Source organism: Myotis yumanensis, unplaced genomic scaffold (genome assembly GCF_028538775.1).
Source record: "Myotis yumanensis isolate MYYU_CA2020_CCGP unplaced genomic scaffold, mMyoYum1.0.hap1 SCAF_7, whole genome shotgun sequence".
NCBI classification, from domain to species: Eukaryota; Metazoa; Chordata; class Mammalia; order Chiroptera; family Vespertilionidae; genus Myotis; species Myotis yumanensis.
In genome coordinates this window covers 28,580,967-28,594,181 of record NW_027223758.1, presented here as the reverse complement: position 1 = coordinate 28,594,181, position 13,215 = coordinate 28,580,967, and the positions used below count along the sequence as shown (strand labels likewise).

At 49.6% G+C, this 13,215-nt stretch overlaps 1 protein-coding gene across 1 annotated transcript; it reads right to left on the bottom strand.

The window, feature by feature from the left end:
- Nucleotides 1-2,092: 2,092 nt before the first annotated feature.
- On the bottom strand, nt 2,093-12,802 carry LRRN4 (leucine rich repeat neuronal 4). Its single transcript, XM_070419934.1, has 5 exons — nt 12,511-12,802; nt 10,837-11,476; nt 9,488-9,692; nt 7,865-8,002; nt 2,093-6,147 (listed from the first exon to the last, which is right to left on the bottom strand). Exons 2-5 carry the CDS (start codon nt 11,465-11,467, stop codon nt 4,956-4,958), a joined length of 2,166 nt encoding a protein of 721 aa, XP_070276035.1. The 5' UTR covers nt 11,468-11,476; nt 12,511-12,802; the 3' UTR covers nt 2,093-4,955.
- Nucleotides 12,803-13,215: the final 413 nt, after the last annotated feature.

Genomic DNA, 13,215 nt, shown 5'->3' with positions numbered 1-13,215 from the left:
GATAGATTTGCTGACAAATTATCAGATATTTCAAGTGAAAGTGATGAAAGCTTTGATAGTGGCAGTGGTATAGTTATTCCTTCAAAAAGGAGAAAATTAGTAATTTCAAGTGATTCTGAACCTGAAAATTTGAACAATTCCACATGATTTTGAGCGTAATTTGCATCTTGGTTGCCGAGATAATGATTGCTCAAAAGAGGACTTTCAACCTAATTTGGAAAAATTTGAAGGTAATTCTGGGGTTACAGTTATACCGTCTGATTCTAAGAACATCATTGAAGTCACCAACTTGATTTTTGATGATGATCTGTTTGAACTATTTTGTCATCAATTGAACATATAACCAAAATTTGGGAAAGCACAAAATTTAGAAAGCAATAAAGTGGTCTCCTGTTACTCCAACAGATATGAAAAATTTTTTAGGACTTATAGTGCTAATGGAGCATACTCGAAAGGATACTTGGAAAGAATATTGGTCTACAAATCCAGTTCTAGCTGTTCCAATATTTCCTGAGACAATGAGTCAAAATCATTTTGAACAAATCTGGACTTATTGGCATTTCAATGACAATGCAAACATGACTAAATCTTCATCAAGGCTATTTAAAATTCAATCTGTACTCCACCACTTTATTAGTAAATTTCAAACAATATATAAAACTATGCTAGAATTATCATTAGATGAAGGCCATGATTCCCCGGAGGGGAGATCTTCTATTTCGAACTTAACAACCCAGCTAAAATTATTAAATATGGTTTATTGTAAGAATGGTATGTGAGAGCAAGACGGTATATTTGCAATATGGAAATTTACACAGGTGAAGGAAAAAAATTAAATGACTCTATTCTGTCACGACTTTGGGCATATCTGGAATTGGGGCATCACATATACCAAGATAACTATTATAATAGCATTTCAATTGCAGAAACTATATATAAAAAATATCCTACTAAAGTTTGCAAAGTATGCAAAAGTAACGGTAAGAGAAGAGAAACGCATTACATTTGCCAGCTTTGTTTCGTTCCACTTCTATTACATAGTGTTTTACAAAGTATCATACTTTAAAAAGATATTAGCTTCATCTATACGATGGAATACTATGCTGCTGTAAAAAAAGAAGGAATCCTTACCATTTGCAACAGCATGGATGGAACTGGAGAACATTATGCTAAGTGAAATAAGCCAGTCAATGAAAGAAAAATACCACATGATCTCACTCATTTATGGATAATAAAGACCATTGTAAACTGATGAGCAAAAAATAGATACAGAGGCAGAGCAGCATCGAACAGACTGTCAAACTACAGCAGGAAGGCTGGGGAAGGTTGGGGGGGTGGGAAAGGGGGGTAAGAGATCAACCGAAGGACTTATATGCATGCATATAAGCATAACCAATGGTCATAAGACACTGGCGGGTAGGGGAGCCCGGGGGAATGTCAAGGGGAGAAAAAGGAGACCTATGTAATACTCTTTGTAATACTTTAAGCAATAAAAAAAAATGTGTATCAGAGAAAAAAATAAAAAGATATTAGCTTGTAAGAACATGTAATAAATAACTTCAAAATGCAATGGGTATTTAATTTTAAAGTGTGCCTTTAACATTTATGTAAAAAGTTTTTTGTACTCGTTCAATAGAAACTTATCTGGCCACTGGGTAAAGCTAGCAATAAAACTACTGGTCCACAATGTTAATATACCTTGGCCACCTCAACCCTCAGAAAAATAGTCCAACTCTCCTCAGGTTTTTCATACTGAGCTGTTATAAAACATGTAAATTCTATGAGTGTCGAACACATTGGAATTGTATTAGGCATGTTTGTGTGAATATTCATACAAACAGACTCAAAACAGCTGAAATTCATGTTGGTGCCTCCACATAACAGACTCAATTTTGGTAATAAGCTTAAAAAGACATTGGGATAACAGCATCTCTGAAAATTTTATGCTAATTATATTTTTAAAAATTTTGCTGTGCATTTTTTTTTTTTTACTTTTAAATTTTTAATCAGGAACTGGTAGATATCTTTTAAATCACTAAGTCCAGTTCTCTTGATTACATATGTGATGAACCTAGTGATACATCTTAGAATTTGGGGGAGCTTTTTAAAACTTCAAACATCTAGAAATAGTAATATATAGTACAGTTCAGTTATTCAGGTCAAACTTGAATATGCTCAGTTTCTGCAGCAGGGCTTTTGTACTGCAGCACACTTTGGAAACAAAAGACAAATGAGAACCAAACTGGATTTTTTTTTTTTTATGGTAGAAATAAATGCTATTGTGGGTTTAATTGTGTCTCCCAAAAAGGTATGTTCCAGCTCTAACCCCTGGCTCCTGTGAATGTGACCTTATTTGGCAATAGTGTCTTCACAGATGTAATCAAGTTAGGTAGGATGAGGTCATACTGAATTTGGTCAGCCTTAATCCAGTGTCTCCTGTCCTTGAAAGAAGAAGGAAATTTGACTTCTGGGTATTTATCTGAAGGAAATGAAAGCACCATCTTTTTTTTTTTTTTTTAATATTTTATTGATTTCTTACAGAGAGGAAGGGAGAGGGATAGAGAGTTAGAAACATCGATGAGAGAGAAACATCGATCAGCTGCCTCCTGCACACCTCCCACTGGGGATGTGTCCGCAACCCAGGTACATGCCCTTGACCGGAATCGAACCTGGGACCTTTCAGTCCGCAGGCTGACGCCCTATCCACTGAGCCAAACCGGTTTTGGCTGAAAGCACCATCTTGAAGAGAAATCTGAACCCCTATGTTTGTTGCAGCATTTTTGCAAAAGACAACCGAAGTTGTCTGTCAGTGGATGAATGGAGACAGAAAACATGGAACGTTATTCAACCACAGAAAGGAAATCCTGCCTTGTGCAATAACATGGAACTTCAGGGCATTGTACTAAGTGAAATAAGCCAGAGAAAGACAAGTTCTGTATGATCTCCCTTATATGTGGAATCTAAAAAATGTTTTATAGAAACAGGTGGGTGGTTCCCAGGGTGGGGGAGGTGGGGGAATGTGTGAAGCTGGTCAAAGTATACAACCTTCCAGTTATAAGATGAATAAGATCGGGGAATCTAATGATTCCCAGAAGACAGCATGATGACTATAGTTAATACTGCATTATACACATATATCAAATCACATCATACACTTCAGTGTTTTGTGCCATGTCTCTCAAAGCAGGAGGCAAATAATAGAGAAAAGGGCGCTTTGGACACACACAATGTCGTGAGACAACAGAGGCATGTATAGGTTGGAGTGATAGATCTTCAAGCCAAGGGACACCAAGAATTGCCAGCAGCCACCAGGAGAGGGGCATGGAACAATTCTCCAGGTCTCTGGAAGGAGCCAACCCTGCTGACCCCTTCACTACTGATTTCTGGCTTGAACTATAATAATAAATTTCTGTTATTTTAAGACACTCGGTTTGTGGTAATTTGTTAGGATAGCCGCAGGAAGCGACCAAATGTTAATGTAGAGAATTAAAATCTAGAAATATGACCCCCGTTATAATTTTTTTTAATGTATTTTATTGATTTTTTTACAGAGAGGAAGGGAGAGGGATAGAGAGTTAGAAACATCGTTGAGAGAGAAGCATTGACCAGCTGCCTCCTGCACACCCCCTACTGGGGATGTGCCCGCAACCAAGGTACATGCCCCTTGACTGGAATCGAACCTGGGACCCCTCAGTCCCCAGGCCGATGCTCTATCCAGTGAGCCAAACCGGCTAGGGCCCCCCGTTATAATTTTATAAAATCACTTTCCCCCCTAAGATTGTATAAAAGTAAAAAGGGGTGTAGTAAGGCATATCCCACACACAGATACAAATCATGAAGGCATTGTTTAATGCAATCGGAAGGAGAGAAATGCTTTGGCCTCTAGCTAGAGCCCTGAGGTTTTCTGTTGCTCTTTTTCTTTTGGGTTAAAAAATATGCTTTTTAAGTGCAAAAAAAAAAAAAAAAAAAGAAAGAAACTAAACCACCTTCTTAACACCATACCCAAGAATAAACTCAAAATGGATAAAAGACTTAAATATAAGTCACGAAACCATAAAAATCCTAGAGGAAAACATAGGCAGTAATATCCCAGACATTTCTCATAGCAATAGTTTCCCCTGTTGAGCAAGGGGAAAAAAATAAACAATTGGGCTATATCAAACTCAAGAGTTTTTGCACAGCAAGGGAAAAAAATCAGCAAAATGAAAAGACAGCCACTGAATAGGAGAACATATTCACCAGTGATAAATTTGATATTTTTAATATTCAAAATTTATAAAGAACATATAAAACTCAACACCAAACAAACAAACAATGCAATTAAAAATGAGCAAAGGGCCTGAAAAGACTGAGCTTTTAACTATCAAGCTAGGAGCACGTTTTCCATATCCTGAAATGCAACAAAGAAACTCAGAGAGGCCTCAGGAAACAGCCAGTGCACTTCTCCCTCAGATGAAGAACCCCGCTGGGGTTGGTTCCTTGAATAACAAACACGTGCCCTGCCTCAGCTTGACCAGGGGGGGACTTATTTCACTTAGTATAATGCCCTCAACTTCCTAAAACGGCTTGAGGATGTCATTTCTAATACAGTATATAGGAGGCTGGAATATAGCTTTTATCTTTTCCTACTTCCACACACAATTCTGGACACTGAGGAGCACTGCTTGCTACTAAAAAACACCACCACACAAGAATGCCCAGCCCCAAGAGGGGTGGTTTGATGTGGGCCATCACGTTTCTGGAAACAGACCCAGTGGAGTAGCAGGGAGAGAAGTTCCTTGGACTGAAAAACTCAACCTGGCCAATTTCTGTGTGTGGTGGAGCAGTAATTCCAGCTTCTCTGGAATGACAGATGCTCAGAACGGACGGGGCCGTGTTGGACCCTCGGTCTCTTCTTCTCTGCACGCCGGCAGCCAGCTCCTCAGCTCGAGTTCGCTTGAGGAGGGGACGCTGAGCTAAGTGAAGGTCTGCAGCTTCAGCGGGTAGTCGAAGGCCGGGTTCTTGTAGGCCACCAGGTGCGCGTGGGAGCACTGCCTCCGGCCCCGCCGGCAGAGGCACGCGGACAGCACCAGGGTGCTGACCAGCAGGAGGCCTCCGGCGGCGCACAGCCCCGCGAAGATGAGCACGAAGCTGGGCTTGGTGGTGAAGGAGGCGCACGGCCCCCGGCGGCCCGAGGCCTGCGGCCGGCTCAGCCCGGCCCTGTTGGCCGCCTGCACGCACACGCGGTACGTGGTGCCCGGCGACAGCCCGTACAGCGGGTGCTGCCGGGCCGTGGCGTAGATGTCCCCCACCGCGGACTGGTTCCCGGGCCAGTCCTCCGCAGAGTAGCGCACCTGGTAGCTGCGCACCACCGAGTTGGGGGCGCACCAGCGGACAAGCGCGGACGTGTCTGTGATCTCCGACACCCCCTGCAGCTTGGGAGCGTCTGGGACGGCGTCTTCCTGGCTGAAGCCTGGGCACTGGCACTTCAAGCGCCTCTGCAGCTCCGCGCACGGGGTCTGGAGGTGCTTACAAGGGTGGTAATCGCAGGCCACGCCCTGGGGAGGCGCGCTCACCTTCTCCCTCTTCCCCTCCTCTTCCTCCTCCTCCTCCTCCTCACTGGAGTCGTCCAAAACCAAGACTGGAATTCCATCCTCGGAAGGACTTGGGTGGGGAGCCTGCGGGGTGGCCTGTGTCGTCCGGTAGTGCCGGGGGTTGCTCAGCGGGTTCCGGGAGGCAGGGAGGAGACCACGATGTTTGCTGGTGGTGGGTGGGAGGGAGGCAGCTGAAATATTAGGGTCCAGGACATGCGAGGCAGTAGGTTCGTGCTCTGTCCAGGCCGGGCTTGCAGCGCTGGAGTTCCTGGGACCTGCTGTAGAGACGGTAGTGGAGGCAGCGGCCCCCGCCCCGCCAGCTCGTGAGGGGGCGCTCACAGGGTGGGAGGGGGCCTTGGTGACAGCTTGAGAGGAGGGGGCTGTGCTCAGCAGCGGGGTGAAGGGACCGGGGGTGGAAGGCGCGTGGGTGGAGCCCGCAGAGGAGGGTGGGCTGGAATCACGGAGGGTGGTGCTTTGGTCCCGGGGGCACACACTGGGCAGCTGGGACAGCGCCAGGGGGGCGGGGAAGGCCCCGGGGGACCCTTCGGCTGGTGCGCACACGGTGTCCGCTGCCCTAGGGGAGAGGTCAACCGGTTAGAACAGTGGTTCTCAACCTTCCTAATGCCGAGACCCTTTAATACAGTCCCTCATGTTGTGGTGACCGCCAACCATAAAAATATTTTCGTTGCTACTTCATAACTAATTTTGCTACTGTTATGAATCGTAATGTAGATATCTGATATGCAGGATGTATTTTCATTGTTACAAATTGAACATAATTAAAGCATAGTGATTAATCATAAAAACAATATGTAATTATATGTGTGTTTTCCAATGGTCTTAGGCGACCCCTGTGAAAGGGTCGTTCGACCCCTGTGAAAGGGTCGTGCGACCCTCAAAAGGGTCGCGACCCACAGGTTGAGAAACGCTGGGTTAGCAGGTACTTGGCATTAAGGCCGCTTTCTGCGCTGGCCTTTGAGTACTCAGTGAAGACAATCCCTCTTGCTTAGCCTTGTCAACAGGAACCCCATGGGACGGGGTAGACGCGCATCACCTCACTGACCTCAGGGTGACCTGGGGAGGAGGCTCCCATGAAGCAGAAGAGGAAAGGGAAGCTCAGGTTAGCAGGGCCAGCAAATGGCAGAGCCTAACCGCGGGCGAGCACCGCGAAGAGCAGTCCAGATTCTCTGAGTGTTCTCACCTGGCTGCCTCCTGACCACCAGGACTAGTCACAACACTCAGACTGGCTAGCGTTTTCTGAGTGCTTGCCACGTGCCAGGGACTATGCTTAGTACCTTACTGTATCAGTGAATTCAATCTGCACCACCTCATGAGGCAGGCACTGTTATCCCCATTTTACAGATGAGGAGGGAGAGGCCCAGACAGGTTAAGTAATGCAGCCAAAATGAACAGTGCTAAGTGGGGCGAAGAGCCTGCACGCTCAGCCTCTTCATTAATACCAAGTGAGACCCTTTGCCGCAAAGGGCCTGGGTGCTTGTCTTTGGAATCAACATGAAGGGGAGAAGAGGACAGACTGTGCCTCACTTGTTTCCAGGCTTGGGTTGGAGGTGAGAAAAGAATCCCCGCAGGATGGGGGGATGTCCCCCAAGGTGAGCTGATGGAGCTGGTTTGGGGGAGGTGTTCCCAACCCACATCCTTTTCTGGTGGCCGACCTGGGCATGGCTCCCACTGCAGACAGCTCTTCCAGCTAAGAGCCAACGAGAAGTCTTTGTAGAACTTCTGTCTGTTCCACAGGAGCTCTGTGAGCCCGCTGGCCTTGGACTGAGCGATGGAGGAGGCCAGACTCCATTTGGGGGGATTCAGAGGAACCCAGAGGTTAAGAGCACAGTTTTGGATGAAGATAGATTCTGTTTCCTCCACCCAGAAGTTGCATGAATCTAAGCAAGTAGCTCCCCTCCTTGGGCCCCAACCAGCTCATCTGTAAAATGGGACAATGACAACACTGCTTTGGCAAAGACAAGCCTATGTTCATTTAGCCCATTTCTTTTTCCTACGTGGCATACAGCTAGACTACATTTTCCCAGCCTCCTTTGCAGTTAAGCGTGGATGTGAATGGAAGTGATGAGCCCTACCTCCTGATCTGGCCCATTAAAACCTCCCATGTCTGTTCCTCCATGCTCCCTGCCCCTCTACGTCCCTGGATGTGACTGCCTGGGGGCTATCCGCCCTGCCCTACATTGCCAACCTGCCCAGCCTGCTCTTGTGAGCCAGACTTCAGCTCTGGGAGGCTGACCCTCACCCCTCAGTCACCGATTTTGTAAATGTGTTACCTGCTTAGGATAGTCCTGTTTACATCCATGAGGAGCCAGGACAACTCACAGCTGCAAGTGAGGGGGTTGCCAAAGAGGTTGATGGATAGAACCTGGGAGGAATGCAGGGTCCAAGGAGGGAAGGAACTCAAGTTGCAGCTGAAATACACAGAAAATAAATTAGGGCAGGCTTTTGCAATCAGGTCAAAACTATTCCGAGTCATAGTGGTGTATGGAAACCCATTCTGTCAGGGATTAGGTGATCTCACTTTGGGCAAAACTCTTAAGGACCTTGGACTTTCTTTTTGTCCTTTCACAGATGAGGAAACTGATCTATAAAGATGTTAAGTAACTTGCCCCAACTCACACAGCTAGTAAGTGGTGGAGTCAGGATTTGAGCCCAGGCAGTTTGGCTCCACATCTTATGCCTTATACACAATGTTGCATCCGTCAAAAGCTCAAAAGGAGATCTGAGACAGAGTTATCACTCATCAACATATCACCACGACCAACATTATTATCACCAGTAGAGGCCCGGTGCACAACATTTGTGCACTGGGGGCAGCGGGAGAGGTGTGTGTGTGTGTCCCTCAGCCCAGTCTGCAGCCTTTTGCAGTCTGGGAGCGCTCAGGGGATGTCACTGCTGCAGAGGTTCCCACCACCACTGCTGCGCTCGCTGGCCAAGCCGTCAGCCCGGCTTCTGCATTGAGCGTCTGCCCCCTGGTGTCAGTGCACGTCATAGCGACCCGTCATTCCACCATTTAGTCTATTTGCATATTACCCTTTTATTATATAGGATTACCATCACTGTCACCAATATATCACATTATCAGCATCATCACAATCACCATTGCCACCATCACCAGCACTTCCATCATTACCATCGCCTTTATCACAACCACCATCATCTGCACTAATGTTATAGAGCACACACCGTGTGCCGGGCACAAAGTGCTCTGCATATTCTATCTCCTGTCCCTTTTGACAAGCCCCGAAGTGAAGTACTCTGGTTGGGTTTAAAGCTAGCAGAGAAAAGAGAGAAGTGGTTAGGCTGAGAGTGATGATGGGGAAAAGTGCCCACTTCCCATGTTCCAGTATGGGTTCCCAGGAAAGGAGGTGGCCTGGGATCATCATCACAGGGACACTGTCCTTCCTGTTAGGAGTCAGGAAGGAGGTGGATATAGTGACACTTCGGACATCAACAGGCCAGAAGACACCAGCCTTGGGTCCTGACCACTAGTAGGACCTTTCTACCCTCTCATCTTTCTTTCTTAGATCCCTGGAAGGGCTGACTCCCCACATGGAGAAGCAGATGGATGGAGAAATAGAGAAGAACCTAATGCCCTCATCCCCTCTTCCATTGCATAGGTTTCTTATCCAGGCTTAAAGGAAACCTTACATGCATGAGAGTTTGGGGTTTCAGTATTACTCTGGACAGCACTGAGTTGCATGGTTTTCAGGCTGGATGGACTATCTGGGACCTGCCCAAGATACCATCTAAAGGATGAGAAGAACAAAACCCCAGAGAGGACACGAAGGAGCCACAGGAAGAAAATTAAAGTCTGGTAAACTCTATAAGACAGTTACTCTGATTCAACATAGGGGAACAGGCAAAATCCATCCATGTGACTCAGAAGCACTTACTTCTGCAGCAGAAGGAGCTGTAGGCGAGGAGTGTCTTGGAAGATGCATGTCTGGACGGAGGTGAGTGCTAGGGAATCTTGACAATCCAGTTGTTGCAGGTCAGAGGTCATCTTGAAAATGTCCCCCTCCAGGCTCCTCAGCATGGGCATCTTCCTCAGGTAGAGGGACGTGAGCTTGGGCAGGTCTCCCATCCACCTCGGCTGAACTGAAACACAGAAGGGAATGGCCCACTACCCAGGAAGCCACCAACCTAGGAGGCCGGCAGGGTAGTACGGAAACACCAAGAGTGACAAAGTGAGTTGTGAAGACCATTGCTGAGTATGGACACAGTTGGAAGCTTTAGGAAGCTCAGAACTATGGGCTGTATCACCTGAAAGACCAGTCCTTCCGTCCTTTTTAGCTGAGGCGACTGAGGCCAGAGAGGAGAATGATTAGTCCAAGGACACACAGCTGGGAAAGGACAGGGCCAGAACTTGAACCTAGGACACTGTCTCCAACTGTGCCGCTGCCCTGCCCTCTTGCTAAACTCCACACAGAAATACCCCAAACTTCACCCCGATGGCTACCAGGAGTGGGGAAATATTTGAGAAAGGTAAGGAAGGAGGAGAGAAGGGCAAGGTGGAGGAGGCCCAGAAACCTAATTGTGTGGCTCTCCTAATACTACATGGAGAACGTGCCCCTTCCCCTCTGTGTCCAGTTCTCGCTCTTGTCTTCCTTTGTCTATGGCGGGACAGGCGATTACAGATACATGAAGGGTTTTTAAACATAACAAAACCAACCTTGTGAGCCAGAGTCAGAACACACCAAGGACAGAACTGGTACTCTCACCTCCCTCCTGTGTCTTGTTTGAAGGGTCAATAAACTGCAGCAGCATTTTAGCCAACCAAGTAGCAGAGTCCCTGAATTCATCCCCAGAGCACACGCTGCTTCACGGAACTGCCTGTTTGATTCTGATCAGCCCAGCAATGCATCCACTCCCCCATTCTACCAGCATCCCCTCACTCTGCTGGGTCGCAGTAGAACCGCGTGGCTGAAGGTTTGGGCTCTGGACTCAGAATGCTTGCGTTTAAATTTGGAGGCACCGCTTAATGAGCTGTGAGACCTCGGGCCAGTCATTCACCTTTCTGGGCCTTGGTTTCCTCATAGGCAGCACCGAGATAATATTAGTAGTTCCCTCCTCTTGGGTCTCAAGGAATTAATCCCGTATGGCCCTTGCAACAGGGTGCACGTGGCTCAGGCAATCTAGGCGGGGTTCTTTATGAGCAGCCCTGTGAGCGACCCCTCCAAGAAACTGGTCCCGGGAGCACCTGTACAGCCGCCTCTGAAAACTCGGGGCGCCCAGGACTCACCCTGCTTGAGGAGCGTGCCGCTGAGGTCCAGGACCTCTAGGGAGGCCAGGGGCGCGAAGACGGCGTCGGCGATGTCCCCCTGGCCCAGCGCGGTGCTGGAGAGGTTGAGCAGACGCAGCGCGGGGAAGCAGGCGAAGGCCCCGGGCGGCAGCGCCGGCAGGGGGTTCCCGGCCAGCTCCAGCGCGCGGAGGCTGTCCAGCGCGGGCCGGGCGCACGGGGGCAGGGCGGCCAGCTGGTTGTAGCTGAGGTCCAGCGTGTGCAGACCCGCCGGCCAGCCGGGGTCCCAGCGCAGCGCGCCGATGCGGTTGTGGCGCAGCGTGAGCACCTGCAGCTGCGGCAGGTGGCCCAGCTCCGATGCGCTCAGGGCGCTCAGCAGGTTGTGGCTGCCGTCCAGGCTGCGCAGCGCGCGGGGCAGGCAGCCCGGCAGGTGCTCCAGGCTGCGGTTCGCCAGATTCAAGGTCGTGGTCCCCGTGGCGAAGAGCCCCTGGCAGGGCGAGCCCGTGGTGTCGTTGGCCCCACTTCCCCAAGAGCCCAGCTGAATGAGTCGGAAAAGAGGGACCCTCTCCTGGGGAGGCTCTGCCAGGCTCAGGCGCAGCGCTGTGGGCAGCAGCAGCAGCAGGGCCAACCACATGGTGCGTGGCTGGGGAGAGAATAACGTGACAGCACGTTAAATCCAGAAGAAACACCCCGAAAGAAGGGTAAATGTGCCCCGGGCTTGGAGGAGGAGCACAAGTCCTGGGCGGTCCCCAGCATTACCAGGTGTGTGTGACTTTGCCCCTGTCATCTCCCCCATGTGCGCCGTGGCACCTCCTGCTCTTCCTTCTCCCAGCCATGCTCTTCCCTCTAATCTCCACTCATTCTGTGGATGCTCACCCACAGAGACCTCCTGCAGAAGGCCTCCCTCATCCGCCCCATCTGGGCCTGAACCCCCCAGGAACCCTATAACCCCATCCTGTGAGCTTCCGGAGGGAAGGGAACTTGCCCCTTATCGCTGTAAACACCCCAGGTGCACAGACGCTGCTACAAAAATGCCTGTTAATGATGAGCATGGGACTTGAGGAAGATTTTGTCAGTCCTAACAGAACTCAGCTGCACCCATTTTCCCCTTAGATCTGCCCAGCCTCAGAGGTGAGTCCTGCTTTGCATGTGACCCGGTTTGCAGGTCACATTTTAAAATAAGTTTTAGGGTCTCTTTCTTGGGAGGGGCCCTCAGGGTTGCCGTCAGGGAAGCAAGGAGCCCCCAGACAGCTGCGATACTTGGAACCTGAATCAAGCCTTTCCTGGTCCCTCCTTGGTCCCCACAAAAGCCAAGGCTCCTGAGGTCAGCCATGCCCGGGAAGGGGGGGGGGGGGGGAGGTTGAGGGAGGCGGGGGGATGACTGAGAGTCACCAGCTGTGGAGTTTCTGGGGTACCCAGGATTGCACAGGGCAACTGGGAGATCAGGTAGGGGGTACATCAAGCAAATTTACTTCCAATCAAGCCTTGGCCTTGACGTCATTCCTTGATATTCCCCCATTTCTGTAGCTGCGTGTTCCTGCCCCAGCTACTCTGCTGACCACTAGGTCTCTAGGCAACCGTCCAGACCTCCCTCTTGCTATGTTGGAGTTCAAGCAGCGAGAAAGAGCCGGAAACTGAGGCCAGTAATCCCTGCCTCCAGCAGGGTGTCCTACTCACCGGAAGCTGTCCTTTTGGAGTGTGGCACTTGCCCTTTTGTAGTCTTCACTGTTGTCTTATAGATCCCAGGAGCCAGTGACTTACATAGCAGCTCAACTCTGAATTCCCGAGGGAGGCCTGTTTCCCAGCTGCCCCTGCCCGTGCCCCCACCTGCCCCAGGCACTGAGAGGGCCTGAGATAGCTCGGTCCCTGCACGCCTCTCCTTCCTCACTTTGTGGTCTTTGGCCAACACCCTAAGTGCCTGTCTCCTCCTCCCACTCTGGGGCCGGACCTGCCCCTTTCCTGGCCTGGTTCCTCCTCCTAGCCCTCCCCCATCTTCCTCTCACCTTACACTGCCTTCCCAGGCCTGAGAAACAGAGGAAGTCAGCTCTCCCTGCCAAGGTGAGGGCTGAGGGCTGATGGGCAGTGAGGCAGAGGTGACCCTGTCACCTCCCAGGAATCTGATCCTCCCGATAGGTGGTTTCCACTTCCTGGGATGCCTGGAGGATGAATGGCGAGCTGCTATGAAGAGGAAGCCCCGTGGCCCAAAGGAGGAAGGTACTCTAGTCCATAGGAAGGCCTGCCGAGATTCACAGGGGAAAGTGGCCAGAGAGGGGCCTTCCGAGGAGTCTGGGAGCCGGGGCAGGCTCAAACCGGATCCAGGCGTCTCCAAGCAGAGTTAGTTTGGTTTCTAGGGGGCCCAGTTCAGTGACAGCAGAGAGGTTT

Bases quoted from the DNA above. Each gene is read 5' to 3' on its own strand.
- LRRN4 (XM_070419934.1), bottom strand. From the start codon at position 11,467: ATGTGGTTGGCCCTGCTGCTGCTGCTGCCCACAGCGCTGCGCCTGAGC. The intron at 8,003-9,487 runs GTAAGTGCTTCT...TGTGTATTTCAG, and splicing joins CAGCTCCTTCTGCTGCAGAA to CTGCAACTTGAGTTCCTTCC. The intron at 6,148-7,864 runs GTAACACATTTA...CCTCTCCCCTAG, and splicing joins AACAGGACTATCCTAAGCAG to GGCAGCGGACACCGTGTGCG.